This window comes from Pyxicephalus adspersus, chromosome 4 (genome assembly GCF_032062135.1).
Source record: "Pyxicephalus adspersus chromosome 4, UCB_Pads_2.0, whole genome shotgun sequence".
In the NCBI taxonomy this organism is placed as follows: Eukaryota; Metazoa; Chordata; class Amphibia; order Anura; family Pyxicephalidae; genus Pyxicephalus; species Pyxicephalus adspersus.
In genome coordinates this window covers 130,479,380-130,501,246 of record NC_092861.1, presented here as the reverse complement: position 1 = coordinate 130,501,246, position 21,867 = coordinate 130,479,380, and the positions used below count along the sequence as shown (strand labels likewise).

Genomic DNA, 21,867 nt, shown 5'->3' with positions numbered 1-21,867 from the left:
AATTGCAAGCATGTATCTTTTCTTATAATAGACTTTGAATTGTCTCCTCTGGCAAAAGCTCCCTTTTTTGCTAAATATTTTTATTTTTAATTTACCTGCAGCAGATACACAATGTAGTGTACATTCTCCTCATTAGTAGGATACAGAGGAGGTGAGCTAATTTCTGTGAAAGCAACTTCATCACACATGAACATGAGTTGTATCACTCAATGGCCAATATGGGAAGATGCAGGGTGCGGTAAAAGAATCTGAGATGGTAGCTGCTGCAATGAAACAGCAAGAAAGACTGTGCATGTGTCAATATTTGAGGGGGCAATCACAGATGCAAGGTTGCAATAAGTATATAAGTATGTTGCACAGTACATGTTTCATACTATGGCAAATGATTCAGCACCCCACGGACATAGCGTAAAACAAATGCCTTGGTGGCCTTGGTAAATCCAGTGGTGACTATTTCTCGATTTGGGTAGAGTAAGTAATGATAAAGATGGAGTGGGTGAAGAGTTCTGCTTTAAACAAGAATCAATGCTAAACCTCTATAACACTCTCATACTATCAGATCAAACTTTTTCTGGACAGCTGTAAGTTAGCTAATAGCAAAGTAACATCTGAATTTGCCAAAGGTGCTGAAAATGGGAACTGAACCTCTTTGGTTACCTTTTGGCAAAATAAATTACTTGTAAAATATATATTTAGTTGTCCAGTTGTGCATTGTAGTGTTTAAGTCTTACAAAATGTGTGTATGAGCAAAATAAGAATTTCAGAAAGGCGAGAATCATTAGCACACATAGCTATAAAAATAGCCTGCAGAGAAGTGAAGTGTAAAATAATCCAAAATGCTGTTGGAAATATACAGTATAAATGTTTGACCAAGAAGTAAAGCTTATAGTTTATGCATAAAAAGGTAACTTTATTATATATTTGATAATTCCTAAAATAGGAGCAGCTTTGATTCTCAGAGCAGAGAGTCTGCAGGGGATACACCGGAGAGGAGGTGAGCCGTGAAGGGAAAACTGCTTTTTGATTTTAAAAGGCCTGGGCAGTATTAGAAAAATATATAAGCAATAACTGGGCTCTAACCAGCGCCAGCTGCTTGGATCGCTTTTTAAGTTAACCTCCCAAAGTTAATCAGCCCAAAGTAACTCGTTTCACCCCTACCCATAGATATTGTGTTTCTCCTTGCTTTTAATTTATTTTAATTAATATTTCCATTTTTCATTTTTAGGTTTGTAACTTTTTTCAGTGTCACAAGAAAATGTGCACAACTGCAAAAAGATTTTTTACTGTCATTTAAAAAGGGACAGATATTAGAATAAAACGAGTTCTTTATATCCACAGTAAAGCTAATTTGTCTTAAAACTAACACTATCATACATAGAAATAATACAATGTGTCTGTCACTATTGTCTTGTTGTCCATAGTTTGCACACGAACAAATGAAAATGTACAATACAGTGTATTGCATATATTTCAGTATAAGGTGTCAAATAGTAAGTGCAAAATAAAAAAGCTGAGGGCAGCGGAATATTTCTCAGGCAGATGTGTTCACTATGTGCTGACTATTCATAACAGCAGCAAAATATATTCATGGTTGTGGCCACAAGTTCAATACATACCAGCTAAGCACTTACAATAATAATAAGAGCTTATTAAGGTAACTGATAAGGCTGTTACTTGTTTGTGTATTGATTTGATGCTTTCAGGGAAGAAGGAACTGGTGTGTAAGAGCTTCTGAAACTGATGCAAGACATTTTGTGGCCCTTTAAAATGGTATTAAAACTGTTTTAGAATAAGGGATTCCTCATCAGTGTGAAAACCCAATTCTCCCTATTTCACAGTACCGGGAGAAGCCATTGTGTATTTTTACATCATATCCTGTTAACAGGGAGTGTTGTGCAAAACAGGGAGGCCCTGCAGCCTGCGAGAGGGGTGCTAGGCGGGGGCCAACATGACTGTGGGGGGAAGGCCATAGGTCAGGAATATGGTGTGAGGGGTATGGCAGATATTAATAAGGATCGATTGGATAATAAATGAAACAATGGGTGGGGTCACAGGAGGTCATAAAAGATCAAGGTGACAGAGGGGGACAGCACAATTGTGACAGACGGTGATGAGGTTCCCACCCTCCCGCCCTGTTATGGGTAATCAAGGTGTTAGCGTTGCAGTGTGGGCGGTGTGAGGTCCTCGAGGGGAAGTGGTTGGGGAAGGTGTGTGGTAAAAGTGTGGAAGTGTGGAGAGCCATCTGTGGTATGGGGTCTCCTGGTTTGTGGAATGTGGTTGGTGATGGGTTAACAGCGGGAGGTATGCGTGGTTGATATGGTTCCTGAGGCTGTGGAGGGGCATCTAGGAGCAGTCATAGATATATCAATTGGAACGCAGATCCCAGATTAAGGGGAAAAGGGTTAAAATGAGGACCTGCCACCTGATTATTATTATTGGAAGATAGGTTGTTAATGAGGATTATTGATGGTTGTACAATAAATGTTGAAATGTTAAAAGGTTAAAGTTGTGATTTAATAAATGGCCAGTAGGCCAATTTTACCATACCTCATTTGTCGTGGTTATTCAAGGGTTAAGGGGGGTAAAGGGTAAGTGAGGAGTGAAAAAGGCTCTTGCATGCCACAGTCATGTATTTCACATGTTGTAACTGTAATTTAGTCTGTTCACATACCAAGGTGAATTATGACCATTCAACAGATAACTCACTTAGCTTAGTGAATGTGTTGATAGTTCGCTTTGCAAAAAATCCCAGAAAAATGTGCAAAGAAACTAAAAACAAAAAAGCTTCCTCTTATTTATTGTACAAAAAGAAAGTGAAGATACTAATTTCCTGCACATAGAAAGTAACACGTAGGAAGGGGACCAATTAGATCTGTGTTACAGTACACACAGTCTGTGTCATCAGTGCAACCTGCTAAGGTGCACAAACCCCAGCCCTATCCCCCTTCCCTGCTGTAGACCAATCATATCTTACTTTATGGAGGAGGAGTAGGTGATATTGATGTGATGTCATTTCCTCCTGCAGTATGAACGGCCCTGAAGAATTTTTTTTACTTCTGGGCCACGGGATTTATAAACCTCTCTAAATATTTCCCTCTCTGTACCATCATATGCTCAAGGCTATAGCCAGGCAGTACAATTTTTATTTGCTGGCTCAGGTTTATGCTTCTTATATTGTTGTTGTTCTTAACTCTCTCTCATGCTGTGACCCATAATTCTGTACTCACCGTTAAGTGAAGTATTACTATTGTAACGTATCATTAGTTGCATTATCTTTGGTATTACTAAAGAAATGCAAAATATTTGTTTGCTTTTTCTCATTCATTATGGGTTTATTTCATTCCAATCCAAGACCAAACAGGAAATGATAGTTATCAAAGTCAAACTATTTGATGCCATTAAATATAACAGAAAATATACAGTTACGGTCATACTTACCTAAAAGAGAAATAAAGAGAAATATCTGAGAAATAAACAAATAAAACCAATCGGTATTTGTGGAGCAGGGTGACTGTTGTAATGGTGGAAATAATACCGAAGTGTACGGCTCGGCAATTTAAGACTACACTGACGTCACGCTGAGCCTCCCTTGTTTTTCCGTCTCTAGTACAGTTCATGAATTTAGTGCAATATGAAAGCAAAGATTGTCATTAAGAATATAAAAAAATTCCAAATAATGTCCAAATTTTTCTGTGGACCACCAGTTGGCGACCGCTGGTCTGTGGTGTTACATTTTACATTTTGCATTATACCTCCTTGTTACACTACCTCCTCCGTAGCTCCCTATTACAGTCAGTATCTTACACTAACTTTGGTACATGCAGTGCTTTATACCCTTCTGATACTCGTAGTGCCTGATGCCACTATGTGTTCACAGTGTCTTATTCTTCTATTTTACACACAGTGCCTCATACTTCTCTGATACAGGCATACGTGCATTAAATCTTTTCATCTCTCACACTGGTTTTTTATTATCTGCATATCTGTGGTTTCATATCATTCGTTTCTATGTATTATTATGTATTATAACATGCAGCTGGTCAGTTTTTTTTTTAAGCATGTAGTCATCTACAATAGTAATATTGTCAGTATGAGTATATCAGTTATTCTATAGTTGTCTCTTGCAGAATGTCAATGGACTTGTGTCATCTTTTGGAGTACATAAGTGGTCTCTAGTGCTCATGTTATTGATCTCTGGTGACCTCTTGCAGCATGTTGGTGATCTCAGAATTTCAGTTGTCACTATTTATTTCTTGTCTCGTGTCAGTGATCTCTAGCAGCACTATTGCTGGTCTCTAGCAGTTTTTCTGCAAATTGATGGTTTCTAGCAGTCTTCTACAGCAACATGGTTTTCTCTAGTCATCTGTTTTACCGTACTGATGAACCTGATCTCCTGCAGCATGTCTGCGGCCTCCAGTAGTTTATTCCGATCCATCAGCGTCCTCTATCAGCCTCATGAAGCACGTTGGTGGTTTTCTGCAGTGCGCATGGTGAAATGGTGCCAACATCTTATTGTCATTGTTCTACCTCACCATTAAATCATCCCTAGGCCATGTACACATTTTTCTGCTGTGCACATCATTACACCATGTATCATTTTTTGTGATGTATATTTCTTATTTTAATAGTATTTAAACTAAATATTATGGATGGCTTGAACCCATCATTTTTTTATTTTTGAGGTTGCCAGTAAAAATTTACCGTCACTGGCAGTTTAATAAAGCTAGAAAAGGGGCAAATATCAATCTTTTATAATAGCTGAGAATTAAATTGAACTCTTTTCTTAAATTCATTTGAACTCTGGCATAAACCTTGCATGGATTCTTTTTAAAAACTGTACTGTAAGTTTCTATATTGGATTTTTTTTGGCTTGTACTGTTTTATTTCTCTTGAATACGATACAGAAAATACAGCAAAAGATTATGCAGATGAAGATGAACAATAATAGAAACAGGGCCTGCTCCCTGTGCTGAATCTCATTGCTGAGTTAGGTAAAAGTTTGGCAAAAGCAATCTTCTTACACCGATGCAGATCTCTTCTGCAGTGGCTGGGGAATAGCTCAGCAGCAGAGAGCATTGTTTTATCATTTGACAAATGATGATTCATGTGCTTCCTCGACCTTGAGATTAAGGGCAGCCAAACCTCATGTAGAAGAAGGAAACAATAACTGTAGAATGCAGCTAGGAAACTGTTCATGCTTCATATTTATCAGAACTGTCATTAAAATATCACCAATGCAATTTGAAATATTATTTTATTACAAAACCTTGATATATTCAATTGAATTCCTATATGTACACGGGCCATCATTGATTTATGCATATTTAATTTTTAATGATTTTTTTTCAAATAAAACTGGACCAACAATATGTATTGGGCCTGGGTATTTACAGGTGGATGAGCTCCATAAAAAGTCTCTCCTTGATCTTGCACTGAAGAATTGTGGAATTGTGGACACACACTTATCCACAGCACAAAACACAATAAGGCATGGCCACCCCATTGTAATCCTCATTTTTCTGTGAAGGTTAGTACAGTTCTATATACAGTACATGACAATATCGGTCCCCTTTGTGCAGTCATGTAAAGGTATGAGAACTATTTACTTGTGCACCTTGCCTTTTGTGCCAGCAGACATATAAAGCAGTGGTCGCCAACCGTTTCAGACCTAGGGACAATTAAATGCACAGAATCCGGACAGGGTATGCAGAAGAAACTTGCCCCATAGTGACGTCATAATGCCAGAACCCGCCCCCAACTCTCCCATGGCAGGTCCAGAGACACAACCCCCCCACCACCCTGCGATGGGAGAATGGGCGGGTTGTGTCCATACGGGGGACATGGTCCACAGCTCTTGCCGGTGTTCCCCCAGGGAGGTCTTTCTCCTGACCCCGCTGGGAGGTGCACTGGCCAGACTTCTGGACTACCAGCTGGCGACTGCTGATATAAAGGAGAATTATATCAAGCATTTTGTATTGTAGAAGTTGGATATGATTAATATTATGTTATGCAAGCCAAAGCTACTAATTAATAATGACAGTGACAGCGTTCAGACAAAAAGAAGATGAAGCATGTAGTCAAATGAAGAAATGGGAATCACAACACTACACCACTACCTTATGGACAAGGCTAGCAACTGCTAGTGCAGGGACTACTTGGTTGAAAGAAAAATCCATTCTGGCAATCTTAATCCAGTTTTAATAATATATTTTATCACTAGGTCACTTCACTAAACTGAGCATGCCTGGTAGGTGTGAGGTTTTAATTTAGGACCGACCTCTTTAACTTACACTTAGTTTCTATACTCCTGTAGGGGGGAGCCATGATATAGAATTTACAACTGTAGGTTCCTTTACCAAACTGGGAAGAAAAGGTACTTTAACACCTTTCCAATGTGGCAATGTCTTATCCAAGAAAGGACCATTAGGAAAGGAGCAAGAATGTTTTTTTCTGGACTTCAGATCCCTTTTAGTATCTTTTACATACCTCTGTATTGGAGTGCTCTTATTTATTACTAAAACACTATCAAAAATTTAAAGTGGGACTAAAGGTAAAAAAAATAAGGCTGTTGGGGCCATTTATTGCAGATGGGACAGGTGATGTCTCTTGTGCAATGTAATAAATTTAGCTGCCTGATTGCAATTTTAGAAATAAACTCATTTCTTCTCATTCCATCATGGGCACCACCATCTTCAGCTGGTCCTCTTTTGGGTTCCGGATCTTCGTCCGGCTTCATTGGCCAGGCCAGAATGATAACTTGTATGCACGCAGAAGTTAATTCACTGCCAGTAGCTGGGATTATGCAGGGATATCTGGCATCATACCATGAGCTGCACATGTGCATTTAAGAAAAGATTGGAAACATTCAGATAAGTCAGACATTGCCTGTACCTTCTGCAATAAAAAAACCTGCCTGCTGGCAAAATTTTTTTAATTTGTTAAGTGTTTAGTTTCACTTTACGTCTGAAGTTGGCAAAGTCATGCCCTTAATTACAAAGTAAAGCTGGGAGAGGCACAAAGAAAAGGCATATTTGACTAATAAAGATAAAGAAAGGCATCCCGTGGTGTATACTCTCAGAGTTGCCTTTCATTTTTAAACTTTGAAATTGGCTGAAAAGATCATTTATATTTTTTACTTTCATTAAACTTTTATTTCCTATGGATTGATATGAAGAACTGAAAATTAGACATGGCTTAAGCATTTGACGTGGATGTTGAGAAACAAAAAGACTATAACTGGACAGTATCAACTTAATACCTTCAACCTTCACAGTATATTAAAAGACTGAACCATTTTTGATTAGAAGGGCAATGCCTCAGCTTTATTGATATAACCGTAAAACTTCAATAAACTCTAACAACAAATAACTCATGGCAATAGCAAGGGCTTTTACAGCTAAGTTGTGTGCTCTAGTTCATTCTGCTGGTGATGATAAAAAGAGGTAGTGGACCCTGTGCTGCTAACCCTAAATTCACCACCTCTGTCCCACCCCAAATGTATAAAAGGGAAAGGGGGAAAGCCAATAAGACAAATATTACAAAAACTTGGACAAATATATTGTATATACTTGGATATAATTCTTTTTTTTTTTTTTTTTGCCCTCAGTATGCCATTAGGTAAAGAATCTCGGTTTATAATGGGGTGATGCCTAGTGGCATGTCCTGAAACTGTTTTTCTCTCTGATTTGATAGATTAGAGCTGTCAAAGACAAAGGGCCTGATTTAATAAAGCTTTCTAAGGCTGGATCACCCAGCTTAACTTATGAATGTGTATCCACTCCAGCCTTGGCCAGCTGTAATAAATCAGGCCCAAACTGTTTGTGACAAACTTTTTAAAAAGACACAGCATAATCTACTGGTGAGCAACAATAATGCACAGGAGATAATTCTAAATCTCCCCCTGACATATTTCTAACTGTTAACAATACTGTTATTCTGCCCTCCCCTCATTGGCTTCCATTTCACCTTAGAATCAAATTCAAGCTCCTGTGCGTTGCCTTCAATTCCCTACACAGTTATTGTCCCACTTACATTTTCGACCTGGTAAAAAAAATACTCCCCTTGCCGCTTTCTCCGCTCCTACTAATGACTTCCTCACTCATAACCTCATCACACGCAAGGCTCCAAGACTTTAGACTCTAGAGCTGCCCCAACTCTCTGGAATGGTCTTCCTCGTCCTATTCGTCTTGCTCCTATTTTCTGCTCATTTAAAAGAGCACTCAAAACCCATTTTTTTCATACTTGCCTACCCATCTTCTTCTGTCGTTTGAAACCATCACTACTTCCCACCACTACATATCTCCCATCCTATTGTGTGTAAATTCCCCCACCTCCTAGATTGTAAGCTCTTCGGGCAAGGGTCCTCTCCTCTTGTGTCACTGTCTGTATTCGTCTGTCATTTGCAACCCCTATTTAATGTACAGCGCTGCGTAATATGTTGGTGCTTTAAAAATCCTTTTTATTAATAAAAATAATAATTTAAAAGCAAATGACCCATTATACTCAACTCAAAAGGACAAAATAAGTTACCTTAAAAAGGAAAAACAAGGTAAAGTTTAGCAGTGACAGACGTATTTTCTGCCCTAGGTTTATATTCGAGTCATAGTATTTTCCTTCTTTTTTTCAGGTAAAAGTAGGTACATTGGTTTATGTTCACATCTTTGAATATATTATTATGTTATATAAATTATATTAATATTATATTATGCTGTCAGGTGACATCCTGCGACAGACAGTAGAAAGTAAAGTGCATGTAGCCTTTTTTAGTCTCTGTTGGCGATATGTTATCTGTGCACTCCTGAGCTTTGCAGCCTGTTACCTGTATTCTCCAAGCAAGTAGCTGCATTATCCTTGCTTCTGTCTGCTAAGTTTGAGCCTTGGGAGCTGGGAGGTATAGACGTCAACTGACCTCACCTGCTGATTGACATAGCATTCACTCGCAATCCACGACTAGCCTGTCAATTACTTCTCAGTAATCGGGCCCATGATAGTGTTCAGTCCCTGTCCTGCTGTGGGTGTATTATTATTTGATACATGTTGCTGGTCTTGAATCTTCAGACCTTTAGACTGTCTGCTGCCTAGACTGATCTCTGCCTGCATTCTGACTTTGGGATTTTTCAATCCTTTGGATATCTTGCCTGGTTTGTCTTGTATGACTTCCACTCTGACTTGCTCTCACCTAGGGATTTGGACTTATGCTATAGCCTTTGTCATCCCTGTGGACCTGTCTGCCAAGCAGGCTTACTGGTCATTTTCCAATCTGTATATCCCCAGAGATGATTCTTTGCATACTTAAGTCCTGGGGGCAACCAAATGCTGTGACGGTGCAACCAGCCTGAGCAAAGGCTTGCCTATAGATACAGACTACTGATATAGATAGGGGATCCATTGCTGATAAAGCATTGACATTTGTCCCAAGGCCCTACATATGTTTCCAAAAGCCAAGAGTCCTTAATCACAATTGCTCTGGGGACAATTCAATCTGTACATGAATGTCAATCAATAGAACTTGCAGCTAAGGCTTTACATGATGTAAGCCTATGGTTTGACATTATTTTCCTTTTCCCCAAGAATATATTCATTGGTATTCAAACCATTTTCCGCAGTAAAAGGAATTCTGTCAAGCACCGAAAAAAGAACTTTGTGACCCACTTTTACCTTTTGAGGCTCAAACATATTAGTGTTTCATTTCATACAATCCATTGCAGATATTTCCACTTGTCTTTGTACTGTCAAACACTAATGAATAATAGAACACAGGAGCGGCACTGAACGCCTGATATACACAGTACATGCTACCCAAATTTGTTCCACAACCCGCTCAATGCAATGAAGGATAAATCAGCATTTCTTCATGTTCTCAGGGGATCTGAAATTTCATTTCACTTTCTCTGACTTGTATTGTGGTATATTTAATATTATTTAGCTAATGAGGATGATCATTTTAATGTTATTTGACACAAAGGGGCAATGCTGAGCAAATGGAAGAGAATTAGAAAGAAGTTTCCTAATCAAGTCCTGCTGGGATGTTTATTTTTTATGGTCCTGAAGAACTGGTAGGCAACAGAAATATGCTGAACTATTCTTTGAAATAAGGTTGTTCTAAATATGGGAAATATTCACCCTAATGGTTAGCTTTATGTTATCTAAATCTGCCCTCTCATACCCAAACTACACTGCGGTTTACTGAGTCTAGGTATAAAGCCAACTTTAGTCTATGGGGACATAGAGAACAGGTGTGATCAGTGCTGAACAGATTTTATTTGAAAGTGATGTCAGCACTGGATGATGCTACAGCAGGGGGGGTCAAACTCTGGCCCACAATGTGCTTTTTTTGGCCCCCCAAAGGAATCCTAAATATGAATTGCAGCTGGTCCACCACTGCATTGAAATAGTGCTGCTACTACAATTCCTGGCATCACTCGCGTCTATAGACCAGCGGGCTCTATGCCTATGCGTGGCCCAGCATTGGACTGTTTTATAGACGAAGGGAGTTGTAGTAGCGGTGCTATATAAGTTTCAATTTTGGCCTACGACTTTGTCTAAGTTTTTAATTTTGGCCCACTTTGTATTTGAGTTTGACACCCCTGTGCTACAGAATTTAAAGTGGAACAAAAGTCAGATATTGAAGGATACAAGATCAGGCAGGGGGTTATTGCAGAATGGGACAGGTGATGTCTCTTCTGCAATAACTCTTCTTGCCTGGCTGATTGACACCCAGCTTTTAAATTTTGTTTCACTTGCTCATGCCAGGAATGAACAAGTTTTGTTATTCTTGCACAGACAATCAAGATGGTTGAAGGTTGTAGAGAAGAAGAAATGATAAAGGAAGATGGCGATGCACTGTGATGGAACAGGGATAGATGAGTGGTGACGGTTTAGTTATGATTTAAACATTGGCATAACTAAACTCTAGGTTGATATCAATGACATAAAGTGATGCAGCTCTGTGATTAGTTGTGTAGCATGGAAGGTAATTATCTTTTAAATACAACCAGTGTAAGTGCCAAAATTTTACCTGGTATAAACTACTTGCTCTGTTTGTATAATTGGGCTGGAATGTGAGAGGAAGAATCAGTACAAGAAGCATGTGGACAGGAAGTGAATGCAGAAAGATGGGTTTATTATAGTACTGCTGCTTCTTTTAATGTCCATTTACAGGCTAGGGCAGATGGAAAATGACCCGGGCTCAGCAGCAGTGAGTTGCATGACACAGGCCCTCATACCAAGGACATCTAGTGGTGGCAAAAAGTAATGCAATGAGAATCTATAGATCAAAGGTGGTTTTATTGTTTCCATAGAAAATTTGGCAGCCATTTTTGCTGAAATGTAGATGCAAAATTGGGGTATTTATTGTGGTCTGTGTCCCTTCTGGGCCTTTTCACACTTTCTATTCCATGGCCAATAACCCTGAAACTCAGGGCACATTATAATTCAAATAGGGACTGCAAACAGAACAGCAAGAATAAGGAGATGAATTTGAGAATATGTGCGGAACAAAAGAGAACAAAGGACTAGACACCAGTATCGACTGCGGTCTCCTTTCATTTAATCTTTTCTTACTGGTAGCTTACCATGCTATGTTCTGTCCCAAGTCTGGAGGTGGCCAGTTTGGTAAAAACAGACATTTGCTTCTTTGGGCTCTATTTATAGAACAGGAAATTTGACATTCCCTCAAACATTCTCTGGTGGGAATCAATTACTACCATTGAAACGCATGCTTCAGGGATTGTATTATTATTATTATACAGCGCCATCATATTACGCAGCGCTGTACATAGTCCATAGTTGTGTCACTAACTGTCCCTCAAAGGAGCTCACAATCTAATGTCCCTACCATAGTCATATGTGATATAAGGTCAATTGTTAGGGAGAAGCCAATTAACCTAACTGCATGTTTTTGGGATGTGGGAGGAAACCGGAGTACCCGGAGGAAACCCACGCAGACACGGGGAGAACCTGCAAACTCCATGCAGATAATGTCCTGGCTGGGGATCGAACCTGGGACCTAGCGCTGCAAAGGCCGGAGTGCTAACCCCTGAGCCACCGTGCTGCCCTGTTATTATTCCCTGTTTTATATATAGGGCCCAAGGTGTCAGTTTCCAGCAAAAAGAACACCGGGCAGCACATCAGTGAAACCCCCAGATCTCCAAATCTGCTAAATCAACATGGGTTGAGTATAAGTCTGCTTTAAGCAACTCTTTGTTCATTGATTTTCTTGAATTCTGTATGCAGATCATTTACTCTGTGGCATATCTGACCATCCCAATGTAAGTCTATATCTGGCTCTCAAATTATACTCAGAGGTGTCAGCATTCTGTATTTTAGATCTTCATTTATTTATGTATTTTTTATTTTTTAATTAATTTAATTTAAATGAACTACATCTGGCCCGCCCACCCGCGTTACCACCTCACATCATTATTTTCAAAATATGCAATACATAGACATTATTCCTGTACACCCATCATGTGACACAAAGCCTAGGCAATGATCACATGGTGCCTGACTTCCAGGGGCATTGTATTTGTTTCAACCCATTGGAGACTGCATAGTGTAATATTTAGTGTCAGACAAACCTGTGATGTGAGAGGAAACTTGTGATGAACAACACACAGCCTGCATAGATAGACAGAAATTAGTCTTTTCAACCCTAAAGTGTGTGAAGAGGTGTTTGTTTTTGTTAGTTATGGATGAAATAATAAACTTCCTCAATTTTTTCAATACATTTCAAGTTTGGCCCCCGACTTGGTCTAAGTTTTTAATTTCGGCCCTCTGTGTATTTGAGTTTGACACCCCTGCTCTACCACATCAATCTTGTTTTTCAATTATTGATTAAGCTGTTCCCCACTTATGCTTTTTGATGGTGATAAATGGATATTTCTCAGCTGTCATTCTTCTCTGCCCCACATCTCTAGCCAGATAGATATGTCTGGGTTGATTTACATTTATTGTATTGATTAAAGAGATATCTATTTTGACTTTTACAATGTTGGGAAGGATTGCAAGAACCAATAAAAAAACCTGGACAGCATGGCGGCTCAGTGGCCGGTCCTCAATCCGTGCAGCAATGGTGTGCAAAGTTTGACTATTGGCCATGTGTTCTCCCACTGGGTTTCCCCCCATATCCCAAAAACATAATAGTAGGGTAATGGTCTCTACCCCAAACTTATTCCTTAGACTATGTTAGAAACATTAGACTGTGACTATGGTAAGGAAATGAGATTGCAAGCTTTCCTGAGAGGATGTTATTGACATGACTATGGATGTGCAGAATAAGATGTCTGCTGTATATAAATGATAATAATAATAATAATAATAAACCTGAGAGCCTCCATATCATCACAACCAAGTTTATTTTTTTATACTGCGTGTTTACTTACAAGTAAAAAAGAAGAAGAATTAGGATGAAATATTTCATTCAGGAATATACCATACATTTGTGTGATACTTACATCTCCAAAAGTTCCTTATTTTGTACACATGCTATAAATGAAAGGAAGTAAAGTGAAATATTGATTGTATGAGATCTGAACTGCAGCCTACACATCCGTCCCCACTACCACAAGACAGAAGCAAACCATATCTGCCTCATCCCCATCAATCTATCCCAGTTTATTGAGGAATAAGTGATGCCACGCTACATCATCTTCCTCTTGTACAACAGATTTACACTCTACAGCAGTGTTTCTCAGGGTCCCTCCAGAGAATACTAGAGGTAATAAAAACATTAAAGAATAGGTCTGTGTGACCTACTTAGAAATTATATTGATATTTATATTATAATTTTATTTATTGTAGTACATATGAGATATAATGTAGAAATATAACTTTGATATGTATATGCATTACATTGAAAATAGTAGATTGTAATGTGCCTTTTTTGTTTATTTATATTATGTTTAGCTTTTGTCTGTGAAGTATTGAGATTTGTATAGGAGCTTTTTAATATTAATAATAAATTACATGTTTTGACCTGTTTTGGATCATTGCATCTGACTGAAAGGTCCCTTTTGGAGTCTGTATGGTTTTGTAATATATTATTGGATGTGGCAGTATTCCTTAAAAGGTTTGCATTGATGCAGGACACTCAATGTTGTGTTCTGAATGCTGGACGTACTTTGAGCAATGAGCGATTTCTGCCTTGCACGTCCATTACCACTGACACTATGATGTTTTTGGCTATATGTATTTACAATATTAGCAGTGTTGCTTACCTCCCTATTGCATGTACTGCTTTATTTCCTTGTATTACAGGCAGCCTCAATGACTTAAATTGCTTATTGCTTCTATAACAGTGGTCGCCAACCTTTTCGGTCCCGTGGACCACTAAAATTCCCGGCTCCTGACCGTGCATGCGCAGGGAGCTGGGTGTCAATCAAAGGGGAGAAACCTCCCCCATAGTGATGTCATCATGACATAACCCCGCCCACTATCCTACCGCAGATCTGAGCCTGCAAGGGGAGAGTGGGCGGGACACAACCTGCCAACTTCCCTGAGCCTGGGATTTGAATGGGGGCGTGGTCTGTGGCTCTGGCTGGTGCCAAGCAGATTTTACAGATTACCTGCATGAATACCTACTGATAAATATGAGATTTTATAGTTATATTGGCATGCGGTGATTGTCATCCTTACTGGGTAGAGAGACTCCAGGCCATAGAGCAATGTAAACAGCCGCACTCAGTATGTGTTTGTATGAGGCTGAGTCACCGAGATGAGGGGGTGTTAAATAGTGTAAACTTTATGCATCCACCTTCCCCCAAAATCTGTTTTTCCTGCGTTCCAAGTAATACCAAAAAATGCAATAGTTCTTTTCGAGTGTCTAATGTAATACACTGAGTCATTACAGAATGATCATTACAGGGCAGAACAGCAGTCAAAGTTTCTGCAGAATGAAACTATAAAAGTAGCATTTTTGTTTATCATCACAAGCTCCATATTGTTCTGCTCCGATATCTTTGAGACAGCAAGGATGACAGCAAGGTCACTCCAGCTGACAGCTTGTTATATTAGGAGTCTTTTGTGGTTATAGGGAAAATATAGATTTGTGCAGTCCATTGGGGTGTTAGTGTGCATTGTGTTTGAATGGGTTGTCAGCACACCTTAACTAACCAAATTGCTGCAACTATGAAAATGAACAGCACAACAATGCCATTGGGTTAAATGATGCACTGCAGGTAAAGGGCTGAAAGTGAACAGGATTAAAAGGGCCCTCATGGTAAGATAAATAAGTAATCACTAAAAAATTTAACAAATTTGGGGATAGTGATTAAGATAATATAACAATTTTTGTTTTTTAAAGCAGACCTAAAAACTAAAAACTTATTCTTTACATAAAAGGTTAGACAACCCTTTTATATAAAGTAAAAATCTAATTATCTTTTAAATATTTTTTAAAAAACTTCCCTTTCTGTCTTGATTATCAGGGCGATCGAATCTGAATGGGAGTGCAGAGCCTACCGGGATATTTACAGCATTGCGCAGGTGCGAGATTGGGTGACGTAGCAGGAAGACCGAAGATAGGGCGCCCTGGTGCTTCCTCTGCACCAGGACAAAGAAGAATTCCAGGATGGAGGGGGAACAGATCAAGGGAAGGTGCAGAGGCATTGAAGTATCTGCGGAAATAAAGGTAAGTATGATTGTTTTTTCACTTTAGTTCTGCTTTAATGCATCAGTAGGTTGATTACTTTTTGTAAACCGGCTTCAGGCCCAGTTAATGCTGAACATTTGCAACCCCCAATGTATTGCACAGCGCTGCGTAATATGTTGGCGTCATATAAATCCTGTTTATTAATAATAATAATAATAATAATATTAATAACACAAAGTGCAGGGGTTTGGATCTCTGGAGTTCAGAGATGTCTTCTTTACAATACTCCTGCAGATTGCTGATCACAGACATTTCATTTAGAGATGCAGCAAAACATGAAATGGTCAGACTCACTCAAAGCACCTGAAGACAACCAAGTGTATGTCTCTATGAGGAATACAACAAACACAATGCAAAATACATTCCATTTCAGCTCATTCCATTGCTGCTGGTTGCATGATTTTGACAACAGCAATTGTCTCAATGAACTACTCCTATGCAGATGATAACTGGCCAGACAAAGACCAATGCAAAACAATCTAACAGAAAAGGTGCAGCTATAGAGAAGGATTAAAATGGGTCCCAGATATAATCAGCATGAGTATGACACTCTCAACTGTGCCACCTGCTGGACAGAAATAGTATCACCAGTCAAGGTTTACACACTGGGTGAGTCTGATAAAAAGCAGTGTCTCAGCTTTAACCCCTTTTATTAGGGGCAATCCTTTTTATCCAAGTATATTTGCATTTGTGTGATATTGTTTTTCATCTCTTGTTATCAGAAGAAATAGGATTATCATGCTTACAATTCGTCACAATATGCTTTTGGATTGTAAGCTCCTTTGGACAGGATCCTCTCCTGCTACTGTGTCACTGTCTGTATCCCTCTGTAATTTGCAACCCCTATTTAATGTAGAGCGCTGTGTAATATGTCGGTGCTTTAAAAAACATTAATATTTCATTATTTAATATTAATAGACTAAGCCAAATCAGACTGGGCAAATATTTTTTTAGCAAGAGGTAAAGCCAGCAGAGGTCTGGTGGGACAAAGAGGACTTCTGTACAGGGTCCTGATCAAATAAGTTTGAACTTTCAGACACGGAGGGGAACCAGGAAGTTTACCTTTATTTGGGCCTGGACATTTCTGATGGCGGTCCTGCAGACACTACAAAATAGTCAGGGATGAATGTGGGTCGTACCGGCCACATCTTACCTAAAGACAATCAGCTTGGAAATTTTCTTGGAAAGTTTGGTCATCAGATACAGGTCTAACATTTGATTAAAATTATGCAAAATAAAAAACCAGAACCATACAAATTGATTTTAAATTGAAGTTTATTTAATATGTGAAATGTCTGGACTTCTCTTTTAATTTCCTTTTTGGAAAGAGGTCCTGTAATGAATGCAGCACTTTTTACGATGAATTGGGAAACATTTTATCCTCATTTTATCCCCAGTACCAGATCAACTAGTGGCCTTTTCCCAAAAACATTTTTAGGAAAAAGGGGACCCTTTTTTTTTACTACTATTTTTTTTGCTGAAAACACAGCCTTGTATTGATACTATGTATCTAAAACTAAAAAAAAATGGCTTAGTGTATAGAATAATCAAAATCTGTAAAATGCCGTCTGTGATGCGCTCAGAATTCCCCTCACTTTTTATACAAGGCACACAACAGGAAGTAAGAGGGAAAACTCCCCAACATGAGGGATATTTAGTCTTGTAGTTGTTACCATTGGAAGATTTTATTCTACTTCCTGTTTTAGTGACTTTGATTTTTACCATTACTTTATGGTCCAGTAACAATTGTCCTTGGGACATAAAGAGCTGACAAATTTCTGGAACAATTCTAACCCTAACAAACTAGCCAACACTATACAGTTGGCTTAGAATACTCCAGGGGACAATTGACATATACATAACATAAAAATATAATTATATATGTGACCTACATGACTTCATTTAATTTTATTACCTTTACCCATAAAATCTTTCATTATACAAAACGGTGTCCCCAATACTAGTGTAAAAAAAAATAGGGATAACAGACAAGCAGGCCCATGGTGCTTACTACTGGAGGTTAATAATATAAATAAAAAAGACACCAATGGCTGCCTATCAACAAAGGAATTTAAGGGCCTGGTTCAATGTCAATGAATTTTGAATGATCCCAGAAAGGTCTCAGTTTAATGTCATACTAAGGAATTGACGCAAGCCCAAAGTCCATTGACATGGACCCCTAACATGTCTCACACTAAAAGTGGTTATTCATAAAGAGTTGGTAGGTAAAGACTTCTACAGAAAATATGTTACAAAATTCAGCATTTAATAACTGGCGCATTTGACTTGCAACTGCATAGGAAATAAAAGTCATCTTGTATTGAACCATGAACATAGACCCTAAGGCTTCTAAATGTTTAGCTCTTGGTGCCTTTTTGGTGAATAACCCCTTGAAGGAGCAGCAACCACCATGGACCTGACTATATGTTTATATTTTAGAAATGGGGAGACCAAACAAGGTTTATATCTATGACTAAACAGGTAATCACACTCAATTTTCATCTTTGATTACATATGCCAAGTCCAAAATCAGCCCAGCAGTGTTTACAGCCACCTTGAGTCCATTGTACTTCCCAGAGAAACTATCCAGGACCAGTGGCTCTTTGCTCATGAACAATTGGTACACATCTGTGCTGCTTCGTGGACTGAACGGTTTGTAGGCACTGCCTAGCATACTCCACACTGTGTCATCACTCTTTCTGAGTAACTGACAGCCACACTTCTGTTTAGTCTCTGTACAGTGATGTAGAATGATGTCTGGTGTAGAATTAGGAGGAAGAGACCAGAAGTGACCATCCTGGAGATCAGTAAGAGTGTCTCCACCATCATGTTCAAGACTTCGTGCTGTGGATTCTAAACAAGAAGAGAAACAGTCTGACGCCAGTTTATACTCTGCTACTGAACAATTCAGCTCTTCCAGGTCGCTGCTGTGAATATTAGTACTCTGAAACAGAACAAGATTGCTGGGTTAGGATTTATAAAAGCAAATTGCTTAACAACATGCAGAGTCTGGACACTTAATAAAATAGGATGATGCATGTAGATGTGAAGTTTGGTGTCTTGCAATTTTTGTAAATTGAGCAAAATTATTACTGCTTTTGCCAACTTCTGTCCATACTATGTTTTTCTTATAATAAAGCATGCTATTAAAAGGTTCTTTGTGTGTAAGTGAAGATCAGTGTACAATCCCAGCAACTGCCAGGTGCTTGGATATATTAACTCCCATAAACTTCTATGCACACAGGCCAATGCTAAGTAATCTCAGGCCAAACAATCAAAATGGCCATAAATGCTGTACCTGTAAGCAGCTGAGTAGAAGATGTTGGCTAGTACGGTTTTAATTTAAAAGGACACTATACTGCCTAAAATGTGAGGCTTGTGTTCATACAACACTGTAACAATATGAAAAATGTTATCATACCTTACTGCGTACATAAGCAGCCAAATGTGTTTCAGCACACCCTCCTCCAAGGAGTAGCCAGGGATCTTTAAGCAGTTGATTTAAAGTATGTTCAGCAGTCTGACAAACTCTCTTAGAAAAAAAAATGGTAGGTTTAGTTTTTCACATATTATCATACATTATTACAAGACAGCAAGGCAGAGCAAATATATATTTGTATTCATTCACATAAGATCACATATTTCCTCAGGCCCATTCACATTGATTGGATGCACTCCTGAGTTACAAGTTGAGTGCTCAGAGTTTAAATCCAAATTATATTCAACAATGTTTTTGCTGATGAAGCAGAAATGTCCATGAACATCCTGCATAAAACGTGCTACTTACCACCAGCTCTTTCAGGGACGTCTCATTTCGGTTGCAGAGCACAAAACTGCACACAGAGGTGTCACAGGGAATAAGATGCAAGTATTGCTTGTTTCCATGGGACATTCTGCTGATTTGCCTGAGGCTGCCATAGCAAGTAGAGTAAAGAGAGCTCAGAGAAGCTATAGACTGCGCACCTGTGAAAAGGGGAAAACAGTCATTTATTTTAAGCTGCTGTATTCATTTTCTGGAAAAGGTCATAATTATTGATGCAGGAATATATATAGCCACAGCCGCATGAAACAGCACTGATAAAGGAGACCTGTGCAATTAAAATGGTAGACATTTAGGTTTAGTTAAAATGTCCGATCTGCATGGTTACCAGCAAAGCAGTTGCAGACTCCTTATATCAGACAGCAGTGTTCATTTGTTGTATTTCTCTCCCCCCATATAATGCCCATTAACAAAGTGTCACTATTGATCGCAATACACCAACTGTTAGAGGTAAACTGAGACCAAAACACATGAAGGCTGCCACTGCTAGCTTCTACCTGAGAAAATTAAAATGAATGTCCTATTTAAAGTACAACGCTGCATAATATGTTGGTGCTATATAAATCCTGTTTGATAATAATAATGTCATACTAATGACAAAGAAATAATATCAATTGCGGATAGAAATATAAAGATCAGAGTTTAGACTCTCTTCTGACTTCAAATGCATGCCTCTTCCAAATGATTGATTCTATCAACACAAACAACAGGAAAGCTATATTATGTTGTGTATCAACCTAGACCACAAAATGTGGCTATCACGACTAACATCTAAAACAGTAATTAACAGAAGTGCCAATAAAATGAAGGTAAATAAATTCATCCTTTTTTTTTAAACATTTACTTGAAAAAGGGGAGGGGGGGGGGGGAAATCACATAGACTTAGTCCGTATTTTGTCTCCCTTTTGTGTTGGTATATTAGGTCACTTGCTCTTAAAATTATTATTTTTGGCCACCAGTCGAAAGCCTTTTGTCTTCTTGTAAAGTGTGTAACAATAATGTCTCAGATGGCAATAGTTTGTTATATACCGGTATGTTATGTGTGGACACAATGCCATCTACTGGTGATTCCTAAGTATAAACCAAGAACATTTATCCTATGGCATTTTTATAGAAAACAAAATCATGGTTTATACCTGATATATACTATAGATCACACTTTCAAAGATAAAAGGCAATAGCAGCTCCCTTTTTTCTCTAAGCACAAGTATCCTTTAACGTAAAACTGTGAGGTATATTGCAGTGTGTATAGTACAATAATAAAGGCACTTCATATCGCTCACACTCCTGATTTTCAGTGGTTTCTCAAGTACAAAGTACTCCCTAGAGTTCAACTATTAAAAAATTATTGTGAATTAATTTCTATTGTTACAGTATATAGAAACTTTTTTTACCTGTCATTTGGCTCAGTGGTTCCATAAGAGCCGCTCCTAGTCTTTCCACAGCAAGCATCTTCTGCTCTTTTAAATACTGTTTCAGAGACGGGTGGATAACTTTTTGACACACAAGTATGTGGACATGGTCATCCACTAACCGTTTGCCTAAAGCCAACAACTGTTCCAGCATGACTTCTTCAGGGTCTACACCGTCCATCACATCCACAAAACCATCCCCGGTGTCACCAAAATCTCCAGAGAGGGAGACTGAAAACAAGGCCAATTTTATGTCTGCAGAGGGCATGTATGACAAATCTAGAGTTCTATTCCAACTGCTACCTGGCATTTCAATGAGAACACCAGGAATTAAGGTGGACTCCATTACACTTAGACCTTCCACAGGGACCATCACAGTCCTCCCTAATAATACATTAGATGTGCTCTCTGCAGGGACTCTGAACAGAAAGGATTTGACAACTAGAACCGTAATATAATCAACTTCTTTTACAGTAAGCATGCAGGCAGGCTTACTGCAAAGGACAGATCTTGTTAGATCAATGAAGGAGGAATTACAGCTAAAGTCTACCTTTAGTTTGCATGCACATGCCTCTGATGTCAGGTAACTCAAACACATGTTCAGAAGACTGTTGTTTATGGTGATTATCTTGTGAGGGGACAAAGGCAAAGTCAGGCATCGGTCAATGAGGTTGCAGCAAAGAATTAGTGCAAAGAGTCCACAATCACTGAAGCTGGATATATGATTACGGATTGAGGACACAAGAAGTTGTAGGACTGGATGGCTAATAGAGAGGCCACTGATTAAGGCAGAGGACTGTGAGGTTGTAATAACATAACCTCCACTACCATTATGGACCTGTTTGAGCCTACCGGTTGGTCCATAGCTTGATGTTGCGATCATCTGTAGAACCTTCAGAGGATCTCTTATCGAAGCACTGCTTACAGGTCCAGCTGTACACAGTGATGGCTTTTTCATTTCAACTGTTGCCATGATTAAACCTGAA

The 21,867-nt window shown here is 38.8% G+C and overlaps 1 protein-coding gene across 1 annotated transcript; it reads right to left on the bottom strand.

Moving 5' to 3' along the window:
* Positions 1 to 16,906: 16,906 nt before the first annotated feature.
* Positions 16,907 to 21,854, bottom strand: MKKS (MKKS centrosomal shuttling protein). Its single transcript, XM_072409621.1, has 4 exons — positions 20,864 to 21,854; positions 19,437 to 19,612; positions 19,071 to 19,181; positions 16,907 to 18,593 (listed from the first exon to the last, which is right to left on the bottom strand). The coding sequence occupies exons 1-4, from the start codon at positions 21,852 to 21,854 to the stop codon at positions 18,141 to 18,143; spliced, it is 1,731 nt and encodes a 576-aa protein (XP_072265722.1). The 3' UTR covers positions 16,907 to 18,140.
* Between the last annotated feature and the right edge of the window lie 13 nt (positions 21,855 to 21,867).